This window comes from Chelmon rostratus, chromosome 18 (genome assembly GCF_017976325.1).
Source record: "Chelmon rostratus isolate fCheRos1 chromosome 18, fCheRos1.pri, whole genome shotgun sequence".
NCBI classification, from domain to species: Eukaryota; Metazoa; Chordata; class Actinopteri; order Chaetodontiformes; family Chaetodontidae; genus Chelmon; species Chelmon rostratus.
In genome coordinates, this window is record NC_055675.1 from 17993242 (window position 1) to 18020782 (window position 27541).

The window sequence follows — 27541 nt, forward strand, 5'->3', positions numbered from 1 at the left end:
GGCATGAAGCGGAACAGCGATTGACTGATCCTGTCGACCGGTCCTCTCTGCAGCGGAGGGTACACGTCACGCTACGGTACACAGCTCAGTGGGACGTTACTCGTATTTACATTCAGGTATGACCTGATATATTGTGTGCTTACACCGCACTGATTATTTCCATGGCAAATATGTACACGTATTAAAGGTGTAATCCATAAGATTCCTGAGATCAACCCTCATTCTGATTCTACATTTTTTAGCGATGTCCATTAAATGAGTTTACATTCTGTAATTTGGCACCTAGAAGTCACCCTCCCCTACGGTGGCTGCTAAGAATGTGAAAGAAGCCAAGAATGCTTTGTAAGCCAGTGTTTGGTTTGTCCCGTCTAGGCTACTGTAAAAACATGGCGGACTACTTGAAAGAGGACCTGCCCCCTCTGTACATATGAAGAGCTCATTTTAAGGTATCAATACAGCAAATCTAATTTTCAAGGTGATTATACACTCGTGAAAATACACTTATATTTAATTTCTGCCAGTATGTCCTCCTAAATCCTACACAGTGTCTTCATCTTTAAGGTAGTTTTGATTGCCAGTGGCGGAGTCCGCCACATTTGATTTAAATTCCTGTTACCTCACAATTCGCTTTTTTGCCAAACTATACAAACCTCTAAAACAGACTTCAGGTCAAGGAGGGACGGTAGAACAAACCCAGAATGATTACATTTTTATTGTTAGTAGCTCTCAAAACGAATAAAAAGAAACTCTGCTGGCCTATGTGTTCGGCCTTTGAAAGAACGAAGGGTTTCTAATCACGTGTTTATATAGTTTAACGTCAGTTTACGTCATTGTGCAAAGCAACATTCTGTGAAATATCTTACTGAACTGCCACCTTTCATTGCTTCACCTGTTAGGCATTATTAAACCTGTGCATTTAAAGGAAAGATTGAGTTAATCTTCTATGCAATGAAGTCATTTCTTGTGGGAGTTACTCAGGGGGCTGTTTCAGGATCCGGATTGATCCCTAGATTAGATCCGAGGAGTAGTGAATCCACTTCATAAACCTCATAAAGCCTCATAAACACTTGCTGTGACTACAATTTATAGAAAATTTGTCTCAAAATAGTGATTTGTGGTCGTTGGAAATCTGAGTGCCTTTACTAACAAAACTCCCTCAGATATAGCATTATTGATTTTTGTGCACTGCACACACATGACTACTAAAAAAAAAAAAAAAATAGCGTTAGGATAATGAATCTGATGACCAAGCATTGCCCCTTAAAAGAAAATGTTTCCCTTTAAGGCTCTTACCGTAGTCTGTGTTCTCAGGCTCCCAACAGTTGGACGGCCAGAAATACGGAGCCTGACGGGAAACCACAGTGAAAAGATGCTGATCAACAAGGGAACACTCAGAGAAGATCTATGAGTCAAAGCCACTGAGTTAAACGAGTGATGGCGATGACCTTTACGAGACAGCTGTTTTGCCTCTGAGACACAGCAGCGCACACGATTGCCTCCCCCCACCACGCGAGCAATCAAAATATTTTGCATCATCATTTGCTCGGATTCGGCTCGGCCGACTCCTGAAAGTTTTCCGCTAGTAAGAGGCGTCCTGGGCTGCTGCAGAGGCGTGGGAGCACTGCAGCAACACAATAAAGCGAGAAGCAATGGAGGCTGCAAAACAAACAACGGCAAAGCAGCACAATAACGCCAGCGGGTGAAGAGCAGATGCTGATAGGACTGTTATCTGACAGAGCTCGCAGGGTTTTGAATCAAAGTTGGAAAACCAAGTGTAGCTGTTACAATAAGAGGTGATTTTGCACAATGTTAATGTTTTGATGCCCCTTCTCTGTGTTTCCCTTTGCCTTGCACTTAATTGCCTCGCACCGGAAAATGAAATGCTAATGAATGGTGATTATCTTTATGAAGCTTTTCTGTTATGGGAAACAGCCCTCCTCCTCCTCCTCTTCTTCTCTTCCACTTCACTTTGAAGGAGGAGATCCAAGGTCAAAGCACGGTAATGTGCACCGCCGTCTGGTTTAATTAAGACGCTCCTCCGGCTCCGGCGGAGACTCGGCCCTCCAACGAGGCGCGGTGAACAGGACGGAAGAAGATGCCTCACAGAGATCATTCTCATCTCACCGTGTGCCGCCGTGCCTTTCCCCCGCTGAGGAACGTGAAAACATTCTTTCCTATTTTTAATTAGGAAATTCAGGATAAAACAGTCTGAAATAATTAATCTGTGACTTTAATGCCACGGTCTTATCTGAGGACGGTGAAGGAGGAGTAAAATGTCAGCACGCTTTTCTTCCCTTTTAGTCCCTTGATGAGGCTCTAATTCTAGCGCACTACTCTACTACACTACGTCTCTCTGTCACGCTTCTGGTTGCGGCCTGCTCAGCCCCGAACCAAGACCCGCTTCCCTCGCTCGCTCGATGAATATTTTAGCAGATCGCCATTCATTTTTAATTGGGTCACAGGATCCCCACGCAGCGCTGAAGAGGCTGTGGACAGCGCACAGGACTTTCTGTCATCACTATCAAGATAAGTGTGTTGTAATTCCATAACACAACAAGCAATCTTCAACAGCTGATTGGGGTCTTTATGAAAGTAGGAGCCCCCCCACAATCAGATTAACCTTGCTAGATGTTTCTGTATCTCTCACGCTAATGCAGGATGGGATCGGTTTGAGCTTAGGTCTGTTACAAAGGGGGAATTTGCATTTATAGTAGAGAAAAATTACTTTCATGAGCAAATTTTTGAGTACAAAAAAAAGTGCAAAAATTCCAAAAGTCACATTCTAGAGGAAATCTGAGCTACGTATCAGGCTCTTTTTATTGGCTAAAATGTCCTACACCCACTTCCCTGCATGACTCAAATTCAAAAAATGTGACACTACCTACAGGCACGTTAGCAGCAACGTTTTAAGCTAAATGCTAACGTCTCCTTGCTAACATTCTCAGAGTGAAAATGCTGACATGCTCATATTTGGCGGGCATGATGTTTGCCATGTTCACCATAGTTTAGCCTGTTAGCACGCTAATATTCGCAGGTATGCACCAGATTTCTGGAGAATTTAAGATGATGACATGATGATTTGGTGATGTGTCATTAAGCGATTGTCAATACTTTGACAATCTGGGTTGCAGTTAATATTTTGCATGAACTTGGCCTTGACAATGGCCTCATCTCTGCAGTCATAATTATAACAATGTTCACGGACTTTCTTGGCAACATTTGATATTCAGCTCAGTATCACGTAATGAAGGTACGACAGCATTCTCGACAGGCTATGTAACCTTAAACCTGACAAAGCTTTTAAATCAGAGCCCAGCATTTGAGATTAACCCCATCATATAAAGGCAGACATTCACAGAACCTCAGGCTGAGCATCATCTAAATATGGCGTGAACATGGCGTTCCCGCTCACCTGAAAGCGGTAGAAGGTGCCGTCGTCTTTGAGGGAGAGGACGTGGTCTGAGATGGGGAAGAAGTACCCCTGAGCTGCGATGAGACTCCCGATGTGCATGGCCTCGGCTGTGGAAGAACGTTCAGAGAGCCTGTTACATCCGTTTGAGTTCAGATTGATTTCGGCTATAGGACTCAGCCCTGATGTAGTTTGACTGGGGATGAAACATGGATGACTCAGTGACTGACTCAGTGACCAGGCTGTGGGCTCCTGCACCAACAATAAACACTGCCCTCCCACCACCGTGCCTCAGGTCGGGTCAACTAAACAACAAATCCAAAAAAACAACAGCAAAAACTGGACAGTGTTTTTGTGAAAACCACACTTTTATTATTTTCCGGCTCATTCTGTGTTGTTTTTGCACTGCATGTGCCAGTATTCATGTTTCTGTTGGCAGTTTTTCTGCTGTCTGATCAGCCACAGTCGCAATCAATGATTTTATCAATCACATGTACTTTTATTGAGTAGTTTTGAAAATTCTGAATAAAATAGCTCAACAGCATATTTTTATCTTTATTATTAACCAGTTGACACTGAACTCACACATACCTACACAAACATATTGACCTGAAATTAATGACTTAATACTAAAAAAGCTAATTAAAACAAATGGATGTTGATGAGTAAAGGTAATGAAGGGGGAGCAGATCTCTCTGAGGTCATTCAACCTGTCCTTCAGAGCCTTTACATTATATAGACTCATCCCAGATGTCTCCAGATAGCATCTCCTACCCAGTTCTCTTTCCAATGCCTGTTTGATGGCGATCAATGCTAATCCGACCTCTTTTAAACATACCAGGATTTATGCTTCTGAGAAGATAAAAGCAAAAGATTTTCCTGAATGAAAGACCTGCAGATGACCTTTCTGAATAAACTGGACGGCTGTTGAGTGACACCGTCTGTTGGAAGCAAGCTTAGCATCAAGGTAGATGTGGCCCTGTATTTTATATTGTTCAGTCACAGCTTCAGGGTACATTTGACAGCCTTACCTGGATCCTCGATGGACAGGTTCTTCATCAGCCACTGTACAATATCTGCACCTGAATGAGGTCAGACAGACAAATCACTGTTATTCAGTGATATATATAATATATATACAAAAGAAGGGAGGAAAAAAGTGAGAAAGGCAGCAAAGAAAAGTCGGTTTTTGAGTCACACTTTGTGGCTGGACATAAATATGTAAACAGATTCTTTTCCATGACTCACTCACTTCAAAGCTAAAGAGAAAAACACAAGATGAATACAATTAAATTAGTAATGAGGTAAATGCACTAAAAAAAAGGTGTGTAAAAGAAATAAAAACAAAGAAAAGTGTAAAACGTAAGATTATCTCACAGCGCTGGCAGGAGAGCGACATTCAGAGAACTGACATTATTTTATGTGATGCTTATGATGAGTAAACATACTAAAAAGCTCTTTTTACTCTTTTCTACTTTCTCTGAGTCCCGAGGGAGGCGGAGTTCAATCCTTCATCATTCATTAGGCTTCCTGGCCCTCGGCACTCAGCTGCAAAACATCTGAGCTGCTCCTCTGCACATCCATCCGCCGCTGCAGTAATTCTGTTTATTGATACGCTCTGCTTACGGCATAGTGGGCTAATGCATTCTCCATAAGTGCAAAGACTGAGAGAAAAGAAGAATGTTAATAGCCTTTCTCTGTTTCCATCATTTGCTCGGGGTGTGTCAGAGCTTCCCGCTGCGGCTCCAGTCTGTTAAAGTGATTTAGATTATCGGTCGAGGCAACTACAGCCAGCGGGTCCTCAGTTTCTACCTGTCAGGTACGACTGGCTGGTAATCTTTTTATTTTTCTCTTTTAAATGTTTATTTACGAGTGTTTTCCAGGTGATTCAAATCAGTTTCACACACACTGACACCTACACCCCCCGCTCTGCTGAAGCAGTCGGTGGCTGATTGCCTTGCTTAAGGGCACCTTGACAGTAGGAGGACAGCATTACTCATTCAGTTTCCACACTCTCTTTTCCGAGCACTTTATCATATGTTGTCTTCCCACTTTCCCTCCAGCTATTCTGCTCTTCTCCAGCGATCCACTGCTAAAGAAGCAGAGAAGCGGCCTCGACAGAACCAGGAAGAAACGCAGCCATGGCACATATTGTGTTTTGGGCAAAAGTGACTCAGCTGGAGTTCCAGCTTCTGGCTGTTCAAGTGCCATCACCATTCACAGCCAGTGCTGCTGTGAGTTCACATCAGCCCTGTGGGGATTGATGTTTAAGACGTTCACACATAAAGCAGTGTGTCTTTTAGCTCTGATTATAGGGAAAACAAGATTTTCTTTAAACTGAGTAACTCTGAATCCAGCGTCCTTTTATTACTGTAAACTTCATTCTGCATATCAGTTGAATTGTTTGTTGATTGTACACGTTTTCACAGGCTTGTGCATGTTTTAATATGTGCCTCAAAGGAAAGCTGTATCTAGTTTTGTGATAATTAGTATAAATTCGCATCCTTGGAAATTATGGACCTGTAAAAGAAAGTGTTGCCAATTAAACAAGTTGACAGGAAGTGGATGCCTAACAAAAGAAAATAAGAGCACACAGTAGTGGAAATAACTCTTGTGATGCTACTGTCCTAACTAGAAAAACAACAGCATTCATCATGTGTCCAAACTGCACTGCTGCTTTGATGAACATGTTTGATGAACTCAGAGAGAATTTTAGCACATTTTAGCATCCTTCAGCTCATTGTTTTGGTTTTACTCTGCTTCATGCGTGAATAAGTATGTTGAATTAATGCAGGTTTAAACAAAGGCGACAACCTGTTAACACTGCAAACAGAGTGTCTGAATATCTTTAACCGGGAAGGTGTTTTCTTAAAGCTCCGTTTTCAGTGACCTTTAACCACGTTTGTGTGTGAACGAAAGGCCAAAACTCTCAGAAAAGAAAAACCTGCGTGTGTGTGGACACAGCATGAGTGGCAGATCAGAAAACAGGTGAATCATTGTGGTAATCTTGCCACATGAATCAGATCAGACCATACCTGTAACAACGCTGGGGATTTTGGTCATGAAGCTTTTGACAGTTCTGATGGGCACGCCCTCGGTCTCATCCTGGATGTTGGTGACAATGTCTTCAATCTGCAGAGGAAGACAGCAAAGAACTTAACTGAAAAGACTGATTAAATGTGCTCTATTCAGCATATAAATAAACCATCACAACATTAGTTCTAATCTGTCAGTTTCTATTCTGCATTTTATAGCTGCCATCTGTCTCATGTAGGCTGGTCTGCCTCCTTCAAAGTCTGCATTTAAAGATCAAATCTGTTGCTTGAAACGGTGCATCCATCGTGGGCAAGTTCTTGTGATCGTACAATGGTCATCTTTAATCATCTTCAGACCATCACACTGAGGGAGGAAGACGCAGGATCAGAGGCCACCTGTGAAGTTAGACACAGCTGGTGCATGTACAGAACTTCAACACAAGATAGTTTGCGAAACTGCAGCAGGAAAAGTCCCAGCATCACGTTTGATTAAGCAGGAGATGAAGCTCTGCACGTGGCTTTGGCCTACAATCACAACTGCACATCACCCACTTTGCACTGTTGTAATCAGATTAGAGCACAACTTACTGTTGTTTTGATTGCAATGTTGACGCCCCCTCTCCGCACAGCTGCTTTTTTTGTTGCTGCGTCAGAGAGTGGGAAGTGCTGGCCGCTTTGGAGACAGCTAATGCAAAGCTACCACAAAACCCAGCAGCTATATATAAACTCTGCAGCGAATCCTGAGCAGAGAGAGGTGGCTACATATGCTTGTTTTTTTTAAACACACATTAAGGCGATCACATTAATGGAGTGTAAAAAAGAAAAAAGTAGAAAAGACATATGCACACATTCACAGTCCACTTCTAACTGCTCTCACACTGTGTGCATTTTCTGACCCTTTTAGCTTTATAAGTGTATTTATTTTGTGCTAGCTGGCTGTCACAGGAGCACCCATGCTGGGTCCAAAGCTTCGATGAACTTAAATCATCTTCCCAAACAGACTGAACAGACTCTGCTTAGTGCTGTACCTTAAATGGACAGAACATACTATATATCCTATACACTATAAATCTTCGAAGATCTCCTGAAATGATCAAATACGGTGACACTTACATGCATAATAATGTCAGTTTTGCTTTGCTGGTGTGATGTTTGCTTGTATGAGTAGCTCATGCATTACACATGTAATATTAGAGGATCAGTATATGCCCTAGGGTACCTTTTCTACCTGATAATTTGACTAAAAACATGATTCTTTACAGCAGAGGAGCCTCAGGGAGGAAATGCAGAAAGAGGGAGTTCAGAGCTGGCAGTAAATCTGTGACTTAAAAGTGAATCTCAGCTGCTTTATTACAACAAAAGGACAAAGGAGAAAAAGCATCAAGTTAGTTTTGGCCTGTGCATTTTCTGTAGCTCAGAAGCTTAGATATGTTTTACTAATCTTCTACTACAACAAAAACTACAATACACTAGATGAAACCAGCTATAAAGTCCTGGACTTATTTCCACTGGTTTACCAACAATTAGCAGGATGGACCACAGGCACTGACAACTGGACACTTTGGACTACACAATGGCCATAGAGAACTAAATAAAGTTTTTTCCTGTAGCAAACAAGCTTCAAGGTTGTGCTGTGACATGTCACCCATCCCCTTTGAGATGATTTACATCTCTAGATTAAAGGACCAGTGTGTAGGATTTAGTGCCATCCGGTGGTGAACACCCCTTGACTCCCAGTTACCTTCCAAGCACGTGGGAGAAGCTACGGTGGCTGTGAAACTAGGCGCTCTCTAAAGTTCGGTTTGTCCTTTCTGGGCTACTGTAGAAACCTAATGGTGCAACACGATGGACCTGCTTCCTCTGTAGTTGTAAAAGGCTCATTCTACAGCAGCGAAAAGGCGATTATACGCTGATGAAAACACAATTTTGAATATCATATTCTATTTCTGATAATAAATCCCCTAAATCCAACTCAGCACTCATCTGCTTTCTTTCCAATGAGAGGACTGATACCACTCTCGAGTCTGTCAATTAAATATGAAGCTAGAACTAGGAGACAATTATCTTTAGCTTAGCAAAGACTGGAAACAGTTCGACTGGATTAATCCACAACTTCTCATCTTTAAATCTCTACTTGCATTTTGGACATAGTCGAGTTGTTTCCTCCTCCAGCCTTTATCCTAAACTAACTGTCTCCTGGCTCTGGATTCATACTTCGATTTATACTTTTATTTTATGAACAAGTATGAGAGTGGATATTGAATTTATTGAGCTTTACCAGAGTCTGGGGTTATGGCGGCAGCAGAATAAACACTTTCGAGTTCCTTTTTCCAGCTAAGTGCATTGCTCAGGGACGCAATAAAAGCAAACTTTAAAGAAAAGCTCAAAAAGTACATCTCATACACGTCCCATGAAAAGATGTTCCCAGCGAGCCTGAAGATTCAAACTGACAAGCCTTCTGCTTTTACCTCCCTGGCCGTCGGACTGCTGCGACCCTGTTCCCCTCTCCTGCTGAAAGATAGCGATGCTGGCTGTCTGCCATAAGCAAGGGCAGAGGCAGCTTCGGGCAACACGTCAGAATCAATATAATAACACGATTCTAACAAGACCATGATGGCGTGCGGAGACAGCTGGTCAAATAACCTTAATGGCTTCCGCTGTCACGAACAATTCATTCCTGCCCCACCAATCAAAACGGGCGTTCGGAACAGGTTTATAGCACGTCACAACAGCCGCCGACACCGGAATATTAGGAAAAGATAAAGATCGCCTCCTGAACGTCTGACGACTACAGACAAAGTATACTGCTATTTCTAATCCAGAGAAAGAGCACGAAAATTTAAATTTTTTTTAAATTTTTCCTTTTGCATGACCAGTTGAGTCATAGCTGCATTAGATTAGACACAAGCTTGAATATAAAAAAACAAAACATATATGTTGGATTATGAGTCATTCTAGTTAGCATCATCTGCAAAGAAAAGAAACTCAAACCTGAAAGTATCAGTTGCCTGCAGCAATTTGAGTCGATAAAAATCATGATTTTGCTCTTAAAGTATTTTCTGCTGACATACAGTAAGTACAAATCACACACGGACTGTGCGCTCGTGTCAGTGTCCGGATCAAACAATCAGCTTCTACGCTTCTGAACCAGTGGTTCTTAAATTGAGGGGGCACAGAGTCATAGCGGGGACAAAACCATATCTGAATGAATCTGAATAATGAAGAAACCTAAACCCATTGTCATCGCTCAATAACGATGTCCGTTTAATAGACAATTCCATGTGGGAAAGGTAAATCTAGAAGTTAGACTTTGTTGAAACATGCACAACCACAGATTGAATTATGGTCACATTTGACTGAATTGTTTTTTCAAGCTGAAATTATCATTAAGTTCAGAGGATCGTTGAAGCACAGTATTGAAGATGCAAATTTCGATTTTGAGATCGAGGTCAGTTTAGGAATAATGTGGAAATGTTGGCTGGTCGTCTTCAAAATGCTGCTTAAAGGTTAGTCCATGTTTAAATAACAAAAACCAGTGCAGCGTTAAAACAATGCAAAAGGCTGCAGTGGTGTGGGTTTATGATAGTAGTTAGTTTCATCCTAGCCGTTTAGGCTACAGAGTCATTAGTTCACTGTTACACCCTGGAGGACGACGCTGGGTTGCGTTCCTCAGCATCCACACAGTGGCCCCATTGAAATGAATGAGGGGAATCACCGTTTTTCACACAATGCACCTGTCATGGCTAGAATTAGGTTTGTTTTCAGGCCAGGATGATGATTGGGCTGATTACAGTTAGGGATACAGGATTAATCATTATTACATTTATGAGGTTCCCCACTAGGGCTGGACAATTAATCAAATTATTATTGAAACTGGAACATGGCCAAGTGCAAATCCAAACTGCAGAAGCTACAATTTAATAACAATTATATTATATAATAATTTGATAACACAAATCTTGTTCTCCACATGTAAGAAACATGTTTGTTTGCTCACATGATCATGTTGTTAATAGTTTTTTCAACCAAAACTGGGCTGCAGAAATGATTATTGATCCTGAATTATATCGCAATATCTATCATAATAATCACAATCTGATTTTTTTAAACACATTGTGCAGCCCTAGTCCTCACAAATCCATACAAACATATACCCACACGTGTGTATGTGAACATACATGTGCCAGCTCTGTGCAGTGTGTGCTGTGTTGTTGTGTTTCTGCTTTGAGTGCAGCCCAGTGGGAGCAGATTTCATCATATTGCGAGCCACTCCAGTTTACACCCCGTGGGGCAGTGGGCTGCCTGATTACAGTGTTATCACCGCACGCCTAGCATGGACCAGCTAGGGGGGCTGGCAGGCAGCCTGGCAGACAGGTGGGTTACGTGGTGACAGGGGCTATGCTGTTGATTGTGGTTTAATGATCCCCTTGGGCAACAGGATGGTCTTCCATTTGGACTCAACAGTGGTGCGGATGCCATCGTCTGCATCCCTCAGTAATCTGTTTATTCTTTGATTGGGCACCATAGTCACTGCAGTGGTAAAGCTTCAGCTAGTAACACTGATTTAAGCTATTTAAGTGGGGGTGGAAGTGTTATTTTTTTTCAATTTAGGTAAAAATAAAAAAAATGCAGTGTAAGTATTAATTCCAAGTGTTATCAGCAAATCGTGCTTAATATTTTAAAGTAAAAGTACTCATTTTTGCAGAATAAACCCGTTCAGTCATATTATCATATATTATTAGATTATTATTACTGATGCATTCAAATGTGAGCAACATTTTAATGCTTTAGCTGGTTGAAATGGAGCTAATTTAAATTATCCTACACAGTGTTGGGTAGTTTTAAAGAAATATGTCACATTTTATAGGATGTGATTGATGTGAAAATTCCCAATTTCTGAAATATCAACTGTTAAAGTAAAACAAATGTAGAGAAATGTGCATCAATGTAGAACTGTAAAACTATAAAGTGGCACCAAATAGAACATAAGGTCAAGTAAACTACCTCAAAATTGTATGCAAGTTTTGTAGTACTCGAGGAAATTTACTTAATTTATTTACACTGCTGCATTTTGGCTCCAGATTTTACAAAATACAAGGAGAGCTTGTAGATGGCTGAACAGATGTTCTCTCAGCCCATATTTGATGCTACTGTTCATGTCCAGGGGATGTAATTGTTGTTGAAACACGATGCTGTCACTCCTGTCCAATGAGAGAACAATAAGTTACACAAGAGTTATTCAGAATAGAAGTGGGCTCGGGCATCCTGAGTCGGCCACGTCGACCCATGGGGAGCATCCACAATAACTCCCAGCTGGGCCCACAGCCTGGCATGCACACCCAAATACATGCAGAGCAAGCCAACAAAAGTACCTTCATTTATAACCTCCTCTTTTGAATTTCTGACCCTGAAGCTAGCTGCAATTAGCCTTTCTTGCCACAAAGTGAAATCTGTGGGAAAGGCGACTGACATGGCCATCACTGCGGCTATAATGAAGCAGGTATACGTCCTGCTGGGAGAGAAAATGTCAGCCGTGGCCCTGAGGGGCGGGGATGTCTGCGCAGAGATACCTGGGTAACACATTTTGAGGGAAAAGACAGAAAATTACCTCCTCTGAAGCATGTAGCTCCAAATCTCCCCCACAGTGACACTGCAACACACTGCCAGGTCGATAGCAAGCTGGCTGAAGGCCAGCCGGAGAACAAGCAAACAGCTGGTGTTCAAGTCAACGATCCGGGGGCTGAATATGCCGTTTATTTGACCACAGCTTTGACTGTAAATCAGTTCAACCAGCTTAGAGATCAGAGCCTTTAGAAATGGATTATCATCACTCTTTTGTCAAATAAAATGTTGCTTAAGCCTAATTTAATCGTGATGCCTCCAATGATTTCTGAGCATCAGAAACTGAAGGATGTCACCAAGAGCAACAGCCGGAGACGCAGGTCAGGTCTATTCTAAGTTTCATCCACGGCAACAGCACCAGTCATTGTCAGAGACTGGGAAAGGGAAAAGAAGCATAGTTTAAAAATGGATGTGTAATTCAAGTTCTGACGTTCATATTTCAGAAATATCAGAGAGCAAGTTCAAATATACCTGAGACGAATATCATGCAACTGCATGTATTGATTCATTTAGATGTCTGGGAGGCAAAGTATGTGATCAGACTGGTCATAAGAGTCCATTCGCTGATTTAGCTCCTTCCAGAGCCCCTTCAGTGCATCTGCATTTTACCTCCACAAGATTCTTCATAATCAAGTGCTGAGACACCACACTGATTGCAGCACGTTCCTCCGCGCTTTAAGAGGCACTTGCATACAAACGAGAAACACTCGGACAGAAAGTCAAGTGACAACAAAAGGAAGAGGGGATGGGAGATTGTGTGCAACGACTTGCTGATAGCCAAATGTCATGCACATATTAAAAAGTACCAGCTTAAAATATGCAGCGTTTCGTCAGACCCCGGAATACGCTGAGAACTGGCTTCGGGGTTGTATGAGTAATGAAATGTATTAAACATAAAGCAACATACAAGGCTGCACTCCTGCTTTAGCGGGAACGCTGCAGGTAAACGCAACGCCGCTGTGGAAGCTTCGGGGAGAAGCCGCTGTCAAAATGTAGGCGCACACAGATCACACCTGATAAGATTTATAGAAAACGAATGGATCTGCAAAATGATGTGATTATCCTTTAAATTGCTTTCCGAGGCGGCAGGGGTGCAGACAGATCCGTCGACTCCAAGTTCAAGTCCTCTGACGGAGGCAACAATTTGCTATAAGCACCAAACCCCCGTCACCTCTGTGGGTGTTCTGCTGCAAAATAACCAAATTTATTTTACCTGTGGCAATTAAAGATGTAATATGTTACAGTTAGTAACAGTAAACCATAAAGATCTACAATAACAAATGTGTCTGATGTTTATGAATTAAGCTTATCAGATTCCATCTAAATACTGTAAGTGGTGAAAAGAAGCCAACAGATAAAATTGCAGATCCAGTGACAGGAACTTCGGGGCTTAAACAGATTCAAAGAAACTGAATCTGCATTTTAGGTCAATGTCATGCACATATTCTTCATGCAGTGTGTTTATTTCGAGGCTGTTTTCCAGCCCGACACATTATGTCTGAAGAGAGTCATTATCAACATGTCTCAGGTGGCCAGCGTGTGGTGTTTTATATCACTACAAACTTCATCAACGAACTCTGCCAACATTTGATACCTCACTAAGAATAACTCCAATATGATGCCTTGAAATGGAAAGCAGCTAATTGCATAAGCAGAAGCTCCATCGAGCTGGTGTTGCTGGTGGCCATATTGTTGATGAGCAACAGACCCGCTGCGATCATGAGCTGCATCAGCCACTCGCACACATCATTCAGGATCAGCGTTTCCAATAAAAATTCTCCCTCACTAATAGCAGTGATCAAATTTTTATTTTGGCGCTTTCATTGTTTGTGTGGTGTGTCTGTTGCTGGTTAACGTGAACGCATGAGCCAAGAGTCGCACCACATGCCCAATTGTTCTCTGAGAGGACCCAGCTGAATTTACCCTGATTACCACTCATTGTGATGGGGGCGTTGTGAGGTCAAGGCTTGAATCAGCAGCAGTGGTCACTGTTAGACCCAACAAAAACCGACAGCCATGAATCACACACATAGGAAGTTTGAAATTTGATAGCGTTTTAGCTCTAGTTTGATTCAGTATTCACTGGTGTTTTAGCCTTTTGTCCAGCACAAAAATCACTAGCTCTAGTTTGGTCTAAACATCACTGGGGTTTCAGCCCTGGTTTGTTTCAATATTCACTGGTATTTTAGTCCAGTACAAAAATCCTGTACACAAAGACACCATTCTGTAGTGTGTTAGCCTGGTCCTGGTGTTGTAGTCCTGGTTGGTTCATCAGCACAAAAGAGTATAAAGAGTATAAAGAGTGCTGCAGTATGATACAGTGAGTGAGTAGAAGCAACATGTGTCTGTAGTTGTATACCAGGCTCTGTATGTTTAGACACAACAGCGTTGTGTGAGGAGTGTGGTCAGGTACAGACACTTCGGCTAGTGTGCTGGAACACATGTATGCAGGTGTGTGTTAAAGTGTCATCTCAGGTAAACGGCTCCTTCAGAGACGAAGCTTTCCTTTCCTGCAGTGCCTGAATCCCACAGCTGCTGCTCTGAGATCTCTGAACCACTGCAGATATCACATGGCTCGCTGTAGAGGCATCACAATCGGGTTGAGTTGTAAGGATTAGACTACCAGGGGTCATTCCAGGGATGACAGGGATTGCATTTTATTACATCCCTCCATGCTGTATTCTGGTATAATTTATATCGCTATGCATGATTGTTGCATTGTAATCTTTTACTTACAATCCTCTGAGGATAAAAGCTTGTCTGGTTTCTCCCCCAGAACTACATTTTCAGCAACAGGATCGTAACACTTCATAAAACGTTTTCATTAGATATTCTAAGGACTCATGAATGTATATTAAAAGAACATTATGAACCCACTGTTATTATTGTAGCCCCAGTGTAATATATGATCTTTTAATAACAATCCAGCTATTTTTACAGAATTCACACTAGACTCCCATTGCTTTGTATGGAATAAAACAGTGCCTCTTCATGTATAAGTACCTTTTCAGTAAATACTGTATGATCCCATATAGTTGTAATATCTTCCAATAAACTTTGAGAGGGGATCTCAGATAAGGCCAGCTTCCCAAAAGCCTCTTAGTGTTACATAAGTGCACAATGTCAGTTGAAAACCAGCAAACTAAGATGGTCTTGGTGGTAGAACCACCATCCCTGAAGCTTTGGACTAAGTCCTGAGAGATTAATGAGCATAAATATGTATTAAGAAACCATCTTTGTGAAAGACTGTATTTCCCCGCTTGCTGTGCGGCACTAAAATGTGAAATTATAAAGCAGGCGAACATATAAACAAATTATTGCGGGGCATAACCGTAATGAAAAGCAGAAGTATTATTGGAAAACAAAAACAACCCTGCACTCAGTTGAAGATTATTATGTACTCAACCACTTATGCTGTCTGTTTTCACTGCCGGGCTTTCACGAGTGTTTATTATAAGTGATTTATACACTGAATTGCACAATTAATGTCTTTTCATACAGCTTCCCAGCAACAACTTATCAGCAGCTAATGAACAAACGCACAAGTTATAGGTTGGTAATTTCTTGACCAAACATTGGGGAGTGACTGCCCGTCAATGTATTTCAGCAGTCATGCTGGGAAATAACATTGAAAGTACATTGATTAATGGTAAATGCACTAAGATGCACAACAGGGAACAACACAAATATTATTATAAGACTAAGTTACGATTAACATTGTCAATTAATATTTAGTTATCTCTATTGTCTGTCATTTTGATCTGTTAGCCTCCAATCAACAACTCAGCATCTCAAGATAGTACAACATGTTTGTGAGCTTCATCACCTCTCACACAAAGAATAATTAGATGTGGAGGTCAGATAATATTATCAGCTGCCCATTGCTGTGGTTCAAAATTCTCCGGTGTTGTACTCCTGGTTGGACGTGTTCACTACACTGTAAATCATTCTAACTTACATACTAAGGTGTCCTGCTGCCTTAAAAATGTGAGATAACCGAACTAAACCAAACAATATTTAACAGTGTCATAAACTCTTGCCATGTGTTGGTCGAGTGACTGGCAAGACTACACGTATGACCCTGACCAATCACGGCAACTCATCATTGAAGCAATGGTCAATAATGGCAACAGAAGCATTGTGAGTGAGAAAGAAAAGTCCGGCAGTTGATGCGCCTCTGGGTCCTTCCTCCTCCTCTTTGCCATGTTTACCTGACTGTGCTCTAGAGAGGACACCTGATTGGTCAATGCTAAGGAACACGACCTGGGAGATGTCACACCAGGTGTATCAAGACAAATGAAACTGTGGCATGCTAGACTTTTTGTCCGGTTGTTATGGGGCGTCCCAGATGCTGCACGACAGCACGTTTAGCATGACAAACTATACATACCTACAGATGCCCAATTGTCGTTCATAATCGGCCACGACAAAATTATCTCAAGTCTATCACCAACAGGTAAATCTCTCTTTTTGTCAAAGTATACAAGACATACTAAATCTGGTGTCTGTGGTGAAATTCCCACGCCATCACTCAGGTAGTGGTCCTGTGTATGTATCTTGTCTCACACTCTCTTGTATTTCCCTGATCTACATATCCTCAATGAGCTGTTTGCTATATAAGGAAATATATCATTTGTGCAATTTTTCAGGAACATGAAGAGGCTAACTATGATATGTCGACCTTTTGTTGAAGTGCATGATGACAGGGTTCTGATAATGAATCTTCCCTGCGATGGAAATTGTTTAATAAAGTCTGGGCACGCACAGCTGACGAACATGCACTTCCATGAGACTGCTGCATTAAGAGGACGTGGGTAATTCCACACTCACTCTGGTATCTCATGCAGGATATTAGCATTTTTCTTGATTCAGGAAGAGGACTACCACACCAAGCTGGCAAAGGTCAAATTAGTTTCATCGAAATAATTAAATGTGGTGACTTTGATCAAAATGTATGTGGTTTGTGTGTGTACGAGCTGACCCTTTAACACCACGTCTCACACATGCACCACATGAACTGCCATTCATAATGCAATGGCTGCGGAGACGGTGAAGCCGTCCGTCTGCCGAGTGCACGGGTCTATGTCTGAAGGTCAGGTGCGATGGATTTTAGACAGTCATGATGAGTCTTACTGGTTTCGGCCCAGTGCATCTGGCAGCAGGGTGATGTGACTGTTAATGGAAGTGTAATAACAGGATGGCTTTTCCACAGTTGGCTGCCGCTGCATCTCTGCCTGACAGCCGACACCATCCCTGAACAATTTGTAAAGCCAGTCAGGATTCTGGACCACAAAATGAAAAAGTCTTCTGGTTTGTGCATCTGAATAAAAATGTTGTTTCTCCTACAACCAACAACCAATGAAAGTAGATCTAGAATCACACCTCAGTGGTTCAGCGTACTTCAAAAGTACTCATCCGTGGCTAGTGTTTACATTCAACACAAGTGGCTGGATCAAACAGCTTTGCAGGTAAATTAATCAATACCAACCTGTGGTGGGAATCAATTCTATATCTCTGTGCCTATCATTTAAACTTGCGGGTAAAAGAAGCAGTGCAAAGACTGTAAATCATAATTGGACCAAAAAAGGGCATGCAGGAGGAGCAGGAGATTACAGCCTCAGCCTCTCTTGGTATGGTTAACACCTTCGAGACGTGACACCGGCTGCAGTGAGGACAGGGTGCCCCGGGCGACGGCGGTGCAACACGCCGTCTGCCTGACTGCAGCAGAACCTAAAAGATTATCTGGATTTAGGCATGAAAGGCCATGCTTTTTTACCGCCCGCTTCCATCTGTTCTGCCTCAGCAAAGAATAGAAAATGAGTAAAGAAAGGCTGGAAAAGAGGAAAGACAAGCAGTGGGACAAAGTTCTCTACTCCTTGCTGATCATTTTCTACGAAAGAGAAAGAGGATGCAAGTTATAGTTTAAAGCCCTTAAAATCACATATACCAAAGAGGTGTTTTCGCTCATATGTCCTGATAAGACTTCTTTTCAAGGTGCGGTCACACCTGATTTTAATTTCACGCAAGGCTCCCTTGTGTCCATCCAGTTTGACAGAAGGGTGCGACTGACCTCTCATTAAGGAAATACTGTTTACTTATGCACTTGTTTATATAGCTGCCCGGCAAAATGAAAACAAGCAGCAGAATGCCATGGGAGGAATCAGGTGCGATCACACCTTCAGGCCTGCGTGGGCATGTACAAGACTGACTTTTCTATTCTGGGGTTTGGTTGAAGTTGTCTAATTCCCACCATAACACTGAAAAAAGCCAATCCGAGCACAAGTCTAATCCGCACAACTGAAACACCTGAATGAGTGTGGGGGCATCCGTCACTTTTTTTTAATCATATTTTGTACATTTAAAACAAAACCTCACTGTGGCACATTTTGTGTAAAATTACAATATAGTACATGTAAAGTGGAGGTTTAGGTGTCTTGGAAACGGTACCAGTAAAGAAATTCTGGAGATGAAGCGGCACACGCTGGAAACAAAGCTGTAAAATTGCCCCTGTTTGAGTCCCAGAAGGACAAACAGTTGCATTCACTGTACATAAGCATCAAGGTATGTTTTTTAGAGCTTTGGAAGTCCTTTCTTGGTTGTTTATTGTGGGCTGAAAATAGTTCCCATCTCATTGTTGGGAGATGGGTGCTGATGTGGAGGGCTGCTGCAGGACTGTGGTCCTGTTGATTGCCCTTGTGTCCAGAAGGACACGGACAATCACCAGCTGGAGTGCACGTGAACAAAACAGGTGATGTTTTGTGGTTATTTTGTTCAACCCTGACATGCAACGTCCCTCCAAACACACTGTAAAAAATCGCTTCATGTCAGATTAAATGTAATGTAATTACAATCTTCATACATACTATTTGAATGTGGGCTTTTTACATGAGTGACCGATGAAGCCTCTAGTTTTTATGTCATGTCAAGGGTCAACTGTTACTGACACAAATCAAATATCATTCAAGCAAAGGGAACATTTGCTCCTGATGAAACTTGAATATGCTTACTGTCACACTACATTCAAGCTCTACAGGTCGAGAGGAATTTTGCTGCCAAACACAAGATCTGTTAAGATTATTGAAGACTACTGTTTCACTTCAAACTTTTCAAACTTCTGCTGAACTACGCCGAGCTGTCGGGCAACTAGAAGTATTTGCATGCAAACTGCAAATGAACTGGCAGATCCTACAGGGCTTTCACATGCATGCACAGGGCATAAGTATGGTGCTTGTTCTGATACCTGAAATGTGCTTGCATGTTGCAAATATGGTAAATCAAGACCCTGATCAATCACGACCAGTTTACTCCACAACATAAGCCAGATTGTCCAAAATGGAAAAGCTGGTGTAGTTAGCGGTGTTGCACTATTCATTTTTAGTTAACCCTACACTGTGGGAGTATAAACTGCTCCACAAAAGGAGGATTGTTGAGAGTTATGAGACAGGAGCTCAATGCTGCAAATACATCTTTTGAATTCATACATATGAGGATCTTTTGTCTCAAGTTTTTGTCCTGCTAGCTTACAAGCTATTCAACAGATACAATCAACAGTTAGCAAGCTCGTTAGCGCTTGTTGTGTTTTCCCCCTTTCAATAAAACAACTGGATCAAATGAAAAACAATGATGAGAAAAACGCTAGAGGAAAGTAAACAGCACAGTATGGAGAGCATAGAAAGGAGCCTCGGGGACATTGAGCTAGCATGCTCCCGCCTGGCTAGCGCATTAGCTCACTAGCTAACCGCTCAAAAAGTGTTGCCCATGATGGCAACTGCAGACCAGCAGAGCACTAAAACCTGTTACAGCTGAAAGATGTAAACGATATAACATGTTGTATATTTTGGGGCCAGAATAGCATTTCTAGCTACCATACTGTACAAATACATCATATCATTAGCATTTGTGACTCCACACTAGCTCAGCCAACGTAGGCCAACTTCTTCAGCCGCTAAGACAAAGAGAAAGTGATGAATTCCTGCGGCAGAATTGCTAAGAGGTCAAAGTTCTCATAAAAACTTGGTGATTGAGTTTCTTGTCTGGCAGAGAGCCGACCGGCGGCGGACCGCAGAGTGTGAGCTGAGGCCAAACACTCCCGGGGCGATAATCAATCCAGACAAGTTTTCATTGCTCCTGCGAGGGACACCGACAGAGCTGACCTCGTGTCTCGACGCCAGACACATCCATACCTGGCAGAGAAGTGAGTAATCATCACAGGGGGAGGTCAATTATTTTATTCTTCCTGTTCACACATGGGAGGCCGGCCCACCCACAGCAAATTATGTCATTACTGTGTTCTGAAAGGCGCTTCCAAATAAAATGTATTATTATTATTATTATTATTATTATTATTATTATTATTATCCCACGTTTCTCTCATGAAACTTACACTACAGATAAGATTTCACATTTTATTTGTATAGCACTCTCTCATACAAAGGCAGTACAAATTGCTTTGTTTAAAAAGGCGAGTAAAACAGCAAAAAAGTGCTGATAAACAAGAATATTCATGCATACATCCATATAAATAAACACAAACACACACATGCATATTGCACAAAGCAATTCAAAGTGCTTTTACATAAAAAGTGCTGATAAGCAAAGACAACCGTGCATAAATGCACGAGGATACAAGCAAACAATCTTCCATACTGTACAAATACAGTGCATCCATTCAAGAAAATGTTTGACTGAAAAGGATCATCATCATTATCCTTACCATCATCATCATCATCATCATCATCATGGCTGACAATGACATCCAGATATTCCAGAGAGCTTTAAAATGATTTCTGTGTTATTTTAGGCCCCATAGACGCAGAGTAAAATGATCCAGACTGTAGAGAAAATTCTCAGGTCCATGATTAGCTATCTTCTTTCTTGAAATAAAATTAAACAAAACAACAGCGCCAGTGTCACAGACCCAATGTTTGTTGAGTTGCAGATTCCCGAGGCAAATCAAATTGGCGATTGCCATTTAAAACTCTTGGCGGGCTTGAGCTGTGCGTGAAAAGTGCCTTTACAAAGAGAAACTTAAATCACTTTGAATAAAAATTATTCAAATAAAGGCAGCAAGGGAAAAAGCACTTGGCATTTCCTTTCATAGACGAGACCGTGCCTATTTCAACTTCATTCTTGGTTTGTCAGAGAAATCCATTAGCCTACAATTTACTGCTCTCCTGCTCCACTGTCAGAGTGAATAGGGACGGGTACGTGGGTGTCTCTGGAACGGCACTCATTAAAATCTTTTCATCTTACCTAACACTTCAAGGATTCAACATGAAATAGCACTGATAGAAGAACGTCAGGACTCTTTCCAAAGCTTTTTGGGATCTCATTAAAGCTTTGAAGTCTGTCAGAACAACACTAGCTCTTGGAAATGTGTGGATTTTGACAATGGGATGTCCAATAGCGTATCTTGCATCCAGCTACAGTCTTCCTCCAAACTGTGTTGTCAGAAAATGTTTTGTACTACATAAAGTCATATGATTCTTAGCGTCATTTAATTTCTAAATTATTGCCATAATCAGGTCAAAATTTCAACTTCTGAAGCGCAAATTCGCAAAAGCTAAAATGCTAAACGAGCAACATTTTGAGCATGTTCATGTTAGCATTTAGCTCAAAGCGCCGCTGTGCCGAAGTACAGCCTCACAGAGCCGTTTGCATGTTAGCAGCCTCTCGTTAAACACAGAGCAACTGTGCCTGCATACAGTAATATAATGACTCTTCTGACATTTAATTTGAAATTGCTAATTATGATTAATATTAATCTTGGACTGCCTGCAGCAATGGGAGCTTAAGGTAGGAAGAGATGTGTGGGTGCTGGTAATAGATCTGTGGTCTATTTCTGCAGTTAGAGCAGAAGAGCGAGCGAGGAAGAAAGAGGCTTAATGCCCAAACTTTGGTTGGTGAAGACAACAATAAGTCATAATTACCTTACGTGCTCTCACATGTGCAGTTAAAACAAGGAGGCGAAAACACAAGGTTATTTTTTCTTTAAAGGAAATCAGCCTCTCAGAATTACGTAACACTTTTACATGCACACACACATAAACCCACACGTTTGCTCTTATTTTCCTCTCTCTCAACAACAACAGAACACGCAACACGCAGCTAAAACCGTCAAATTAAATTGTGCACGCACAAGGCTGCGATCTTGGCGCTCGGAGCACGCACCAACAGATCATTTCACATTCTCATTGATCATTGGGTGGAGGAGCGCTCGGGGACAGACGACTGGGCTCCGTCCCGTCAGATGCGATGCAGATTGGGCATGATCAGAGCTCACTTGCGGGATTAAAGAGGGGTGTCGGTGGCCCTGACTCCAGGTCCCCTCGCCCTCAGCCTGGGGAGCAGTTCTAAAGGCCCTCTGTTTAGTCCTCTTCTTTGCTCTCATGTGTTCTCCCCTGCAGTATTTCTTGTTCAGAGACACTTGCCCCAGCACTGAAGAATACGTACAAGCGCCAGTGAAAACTGTTAGATTAAAGTATTTGTCGGGAGACGTTTTCACAGCTCATTGGTCATCTCGTACAAGAAGAAAATATACTGAAGAAGCTGGAGCAGCTGCTGTGAGTCTGGTGAGCAATCTGTCTTTACGCCATCTGTTCGGCACTTTTCTCCGTGAAGGCTGGACTCGCTGAAGTGTTCTCTGGGGAACTTCAGCCTTATCTTTGACGTTACATCTCTGTGGATCTCGAGAAGATAAGCTATTCAAAAACACATACCTTTGGTCTTCTGTGTTCATGCTTTGATTTCTTTGAGTGCCAATTTTCAGCTGTGCGCTGTGCTAATGAACTGGTGCTGTGAGGCGATTAGGAGAGGAGCGATTCTGTCTCGGAGCTGTAATTCTTTAACGCACCGAACAGCCCGAATGCCTTCAAGACGTATCTGTAATTGATTTATATTTTTAATTTGGTCTCATAGCCGAGTCGGGCCAAACTTCTTGATGTTCCTTTTTTCATGATTTGCAGTTTTGACTATGCCCACAGAGGAGGATTATAACATCTGAAACTAGTCTATCATCAGCCGTTTTTTTTCGCTGCACAGCTTGTGGTCCAGATTTCCTCCAAAATGCAATACAGATCATTTTGATTTGTTAAAATTTGGTGAAGCTGGTCAAAGTTAATTAGAATAGAAAATTCTTACTGTTTAGAACCAATAGAAATGCAGTTGTTGTGCAACCTGCGCTACCTGCTGATGATGTCAGATACATTGACAAAGGATATATCGATTGTGCATCGGGCTCAAACGTGTGTGTGTTTGTTGGTATGATGATTGCACTCATACGAGAAAGAGGCTGCGAGTGAAAGTGTGTGTTCCCCAACAGATTCAACAACGAAGCATGCCGTCTACAGTACATCCTCAGAGGTCTAATTAGAGAGGAGACTGACATCTCTTTCACACTCTACCTGCCCCGCTGAAATAGAGCCATAACACCTTCCACAGAGGATCTTTTTAAATCCCAAGTGCCTTTAAAAGAAGACGCACTGTGAAAAATGCCCTTCCCAATGACTCCTTCTCGTGTGTGCACTTAAAAAACGATTAAAACTTCATTTGTCCACGTTCGTAAAGCTAATTGCCTCGGCTGTCCGGTTTAGTGCCTTGCAAAAACAATCAATTTTTTAGGGTCAATAAGTCTCAAATCTGTTTGAAAGTCTCAAAATCAGATGAAAAATCTTCCGTAAAACTGCAGGCAGTCAGTTGAAAGAAGGCTGCTGCTTTGAGCTAAACGCCAATGTCACCACGTTAACAACCTTTGTTTAGCATGTTAGCATCCTTACATAGTTGATTAGCACTAAACACAAAGCTTAGGAACTTAGGCCGATTCAGTCATTCTGCAGGTATTTTGCCATAAAACAATATATAGTACAAACTGAAATTCTGAGCTGATGAAAGTAAGAGTCAGTGGGGTTCCTCCTCTGGGAGCCATAATTATCTCTACCCAACTTCATCATTACGTAATTAGAAGAATATGTTTGACTCATAACATAAAATAATCATAACAACAAACATTATAAGAAATAATAGATGATATCAAAAATCTGTGTGGTGTGTGATTACCAATACAGTTAAAGCCATGCAGAGAAAACTTCACACTACACGCACACACTAAACACTATATTATAGATCAGTGAATCTATACCCTTTCCTTTTAAGGGCCATTGGTATAAAGGTTCCCCATGAGGCAGCTCAATCCATATATCTAACATCACCTAAACACTGCTCTCATGCATATCACCCTGCAGGGCTGTGTCTCTGGAGGTTTCAGGCTGCGCTCTCCAAGCCGGCCAGAAACCCCAGAGCAACGACCGGCACTCCTCGGGGCAATAGATCTGAGTGGTGGGAGCAATTTATTTTTTAAAAAAGAGACATGTCATCAATGTTGCAGTCTGCTCAGGACCTGCTGGCTCAGCACTTCACGGTTCCGTTCATTTTAACCAAGACGGTCTGGTGCTTCCTATTTGTATGACCAGAGGTGGCTGACCTCCAACCAGACAATTAAACACTCATCTGGTTTGAAACAGCCTCAAAATAGTCCCAGCGAATGAGAGCGCAGCAGAACCTTTGTTTGATTTTGTATTTATTTACGGCTTTTCATATCAAGGTGTGAATGTAGGACATGATTTGGTGCAAAGTGACAAAAAGGTGCCACAGTCTTTCAACCAAACAGAGACTGGGCAGCCTCATCTTCCGGGAGTGAGGGAAAGCTGCAAACAAACGAACCAAGACGATCTATTTATTGGTGTTAGTATTCAAGGTGCAACAACAACAGCGCAGGTTTCCTCCAGCCCTGTGGAAAGACCCCCATATTTCAGCCGCGCATCGAGGAGCCATCGATTCCTGCGATGGCCCCCTCGGGAGGTGCTGGCCTGATAGATAGTGGAACAGCCAGACATTGCTCCTCCAGCCTTCTGTATCCTCCCGGGGTCCGAGACAGGCCTATTCATCCCGGCCCCATCTCAGAGCCATATCCTTTTTCCTGTCAGACCCAGGAGATGAATTCGCCCATTGGCTTTTATCATTGTGGGGATTGTGGGGACCTGAGCTGCCACTGCTTTTAAGCCATTCTTGAGAGGAGAGCATAGGAGTGCCCGTGTTGACAAAGAATGAAGGGGAAAACACTCAGTGGCAGGGAGAGCACTCTGCAAATGAACCCAATCGCAGGAGTAAATGTTGATGAATGCCATTATATGTTCCTACCAACCAGAGTATTTTGAAAGTTTTGGCGTCTTTACATTTCCATTTTCAAATGTGTGTCGTCACAATGTTGTGGTTCAGGTCTGGTTAGGTTTAGGCAGAAAAACCACTTGGCTAGGTTTAGGAAAAAAAGATGTTTTGGCTTAAAATACGTGTTTTTATTGCCACAAACACGCTCGAACAGCCACCACCGTCCCATCCTCAGCTCATATACATGCATTAATCTGAGCCATGACGCTTTGATACATATTATAGAAACGTTGATATGATGCATATGAAATGTGCAAACTTAACGTAAGCATTTTTTGCAGAAACATACGATGCTAACAGTTTGTTCTGTTGACGGGGCGGCTGACAAGCGAGTGGGACCGGGTGATCCAGAGCACAGCCGGACAGGAAGTGTACTGTGCATCAGGGAGAGAAAGAGCTCATCACGACGGCTCATTTTGACTTTGAAAATCACAGCAGACAAGAGGACAATGATATTTTTGAACATCTCTCCTGTTCCACCGGAGCAGCAGTTCAGACTGTGGTATCACTTTGGCTCACTGGGGGCCAGTCAAGCCCCTGGACACTTATAGACAAGTTATGCTGAAATTAACTGTGGTGAAGCGATAATGTGGGCATTATGCAGTACTCAGACTGAACTTATCAAATTTGAAAAGTCATTAAAAAAAAGAGCCGGGAAGTTTAGGGAGGATATGGCAGAGGGGCTGAGAAATAAAATGTGAGATTTGCATATTTCATGGTTGTCTAGTGAAATCAGCAGGTACACTACCTCCTGCCCTTTCTGTTGCTTTCCCCCATTTCCTCTCTGTATTACAGTAGACTTTCAAATAAAGGAGAAATGCCATAAAAAAAGTCACTTTTAATGAAAATAGAGATTGGCTGGAATGTCAAGTGCAGTAGATGAGACTCCATTCATTGCTGCTGAATCAGGCTTGAGCAGTCAAGGAAAGCCATGAACGTTGGAAAGTCATTTCCTTTTAGCGCAGCGTGGAGGGAGATAGCAGCATGCCATTACCAGGCACAAGAAACACTGTGGACAGTTATTCCTCAGGGCAGCCGGGGGGGAGATAACATGCACACATACTCGACCCCTCTGACACACACATCGTCCGTTGGTTGCTGCGTAAAGCACTTTCTGACAGCATGACAGCGTCAAAATAAGGCAAAGGGATGAATGGAAATGGATTTGATTTGAAACAAAAGCAGGAGCTGGACTCAGAAGTGAAGTGTGGAGGAGAAACGGGGAGAAAACAGAAGAATGACAAAAAGAAAGATGTGGCGCAACTAGCTGAAAAAAAAAAAGAAAAAAATGAACACAATATTGAACAGACCACAGCTGATGGAGGAGAGTAATTTCACCCATCCCTCCAAACTATCAATAATTTACTATTGCGTGCAAAGACCTGCATCATGCATGGGCAGAAAGCATGCATGTTGTGTATGCACACACATGCATACGGTTTGTCTGCAGAGGTTTCAGTCATCTCAGTGTTGTTTCAAAGGATTTCCTGCCAACATGAACAATCCTTATTTCAGCCCATTATTTTGACATGTTTTTAGCCTAAAATTCCTTAAGAAATCCAACGTTTCTGCTCTTATCTGTCCTTCCATCTTGCATGCATGCATGCATGCACACAACGCACTCGCTACCATCCTTTGACCACTGAGCAGGGGGGTCCATTAGTCTGTGATGATATTTAAAGGTGTCAAAGTGATAAAGTGGAGCAGTAGAAGACCTCTAGTCACTCCTCAGGCCTGTTAAAGGCCATTGTGTTTCAGTTAATGTCAGAAAACTGAACCTTTGCCCCAGTTAAGTAGGCTATAAACTACAGGGCGGTGACATCAACATGAAATTACACTCTGTTCACTCAACTGTTTGCTTATTGCTTGAGAGCTCGACTGGTGGAGCTCGTTTGGTTGTATGAAGTCATTAAAATGACTCGCATGGGAAGTAATTGTAGCACAGCTCCTATGGATGAAATGCAAGAGTCGCTCATTTCTGCTGCAAGCCATGAAAATTTAAATGCAGTCTCACGTGGCAAGTTTGCGCAAAATCCTTTTTTTCCACTGACAAACCAAAGCTACTACAGGAGCCGAAGGGATCCGTCTCTCAGTTTGTCTCTTTATTTTCAGCCGTTCGCTCCATTAACTGATTTTATACAATGGTTAGAGATCAGTGGATGTGAGCGGGCTGCGACTGGAATTACAGAAGCTCATGGATTTGCTGTCAGGGCTGATGTTGGACTGAATTGCGAGTAGTCAATATTTGCTCTGT

The 27541-nt window shown here is 42.2% G+C and overlaps 1 protein-coding gene across 1 annotated transcript in view; it reads right to left on the reverse strand.

Moving 5' to 3' along the window:
* Positions 1-27541, reverse strand: part of rgs6 (regulator of G protein signaling 6) — a 76866-nt gene that overhangs the window by 15507 nt on the left and 33818 nt on the right. The window contains exons 2-5 of the mRNA XM_041958294.1: positions 6445-6541; positions 4441-4491; positions 3413-3519; positions 1294-1345 (exon numbers count right to left, since the gene is read on the reverse strand). Of these exons, the coding sequence (XP_041814228.1) occupies positions 1294-1345; positions 3413-3519; positions 4441-4491; positions 6445-6541 (307 nt within the window). The remainder of the gene's footprint in view (positions 1-1293; positions 1346-3412; positions 3520-4440; positions 4492-6444; positions 6542-27541) is intronic.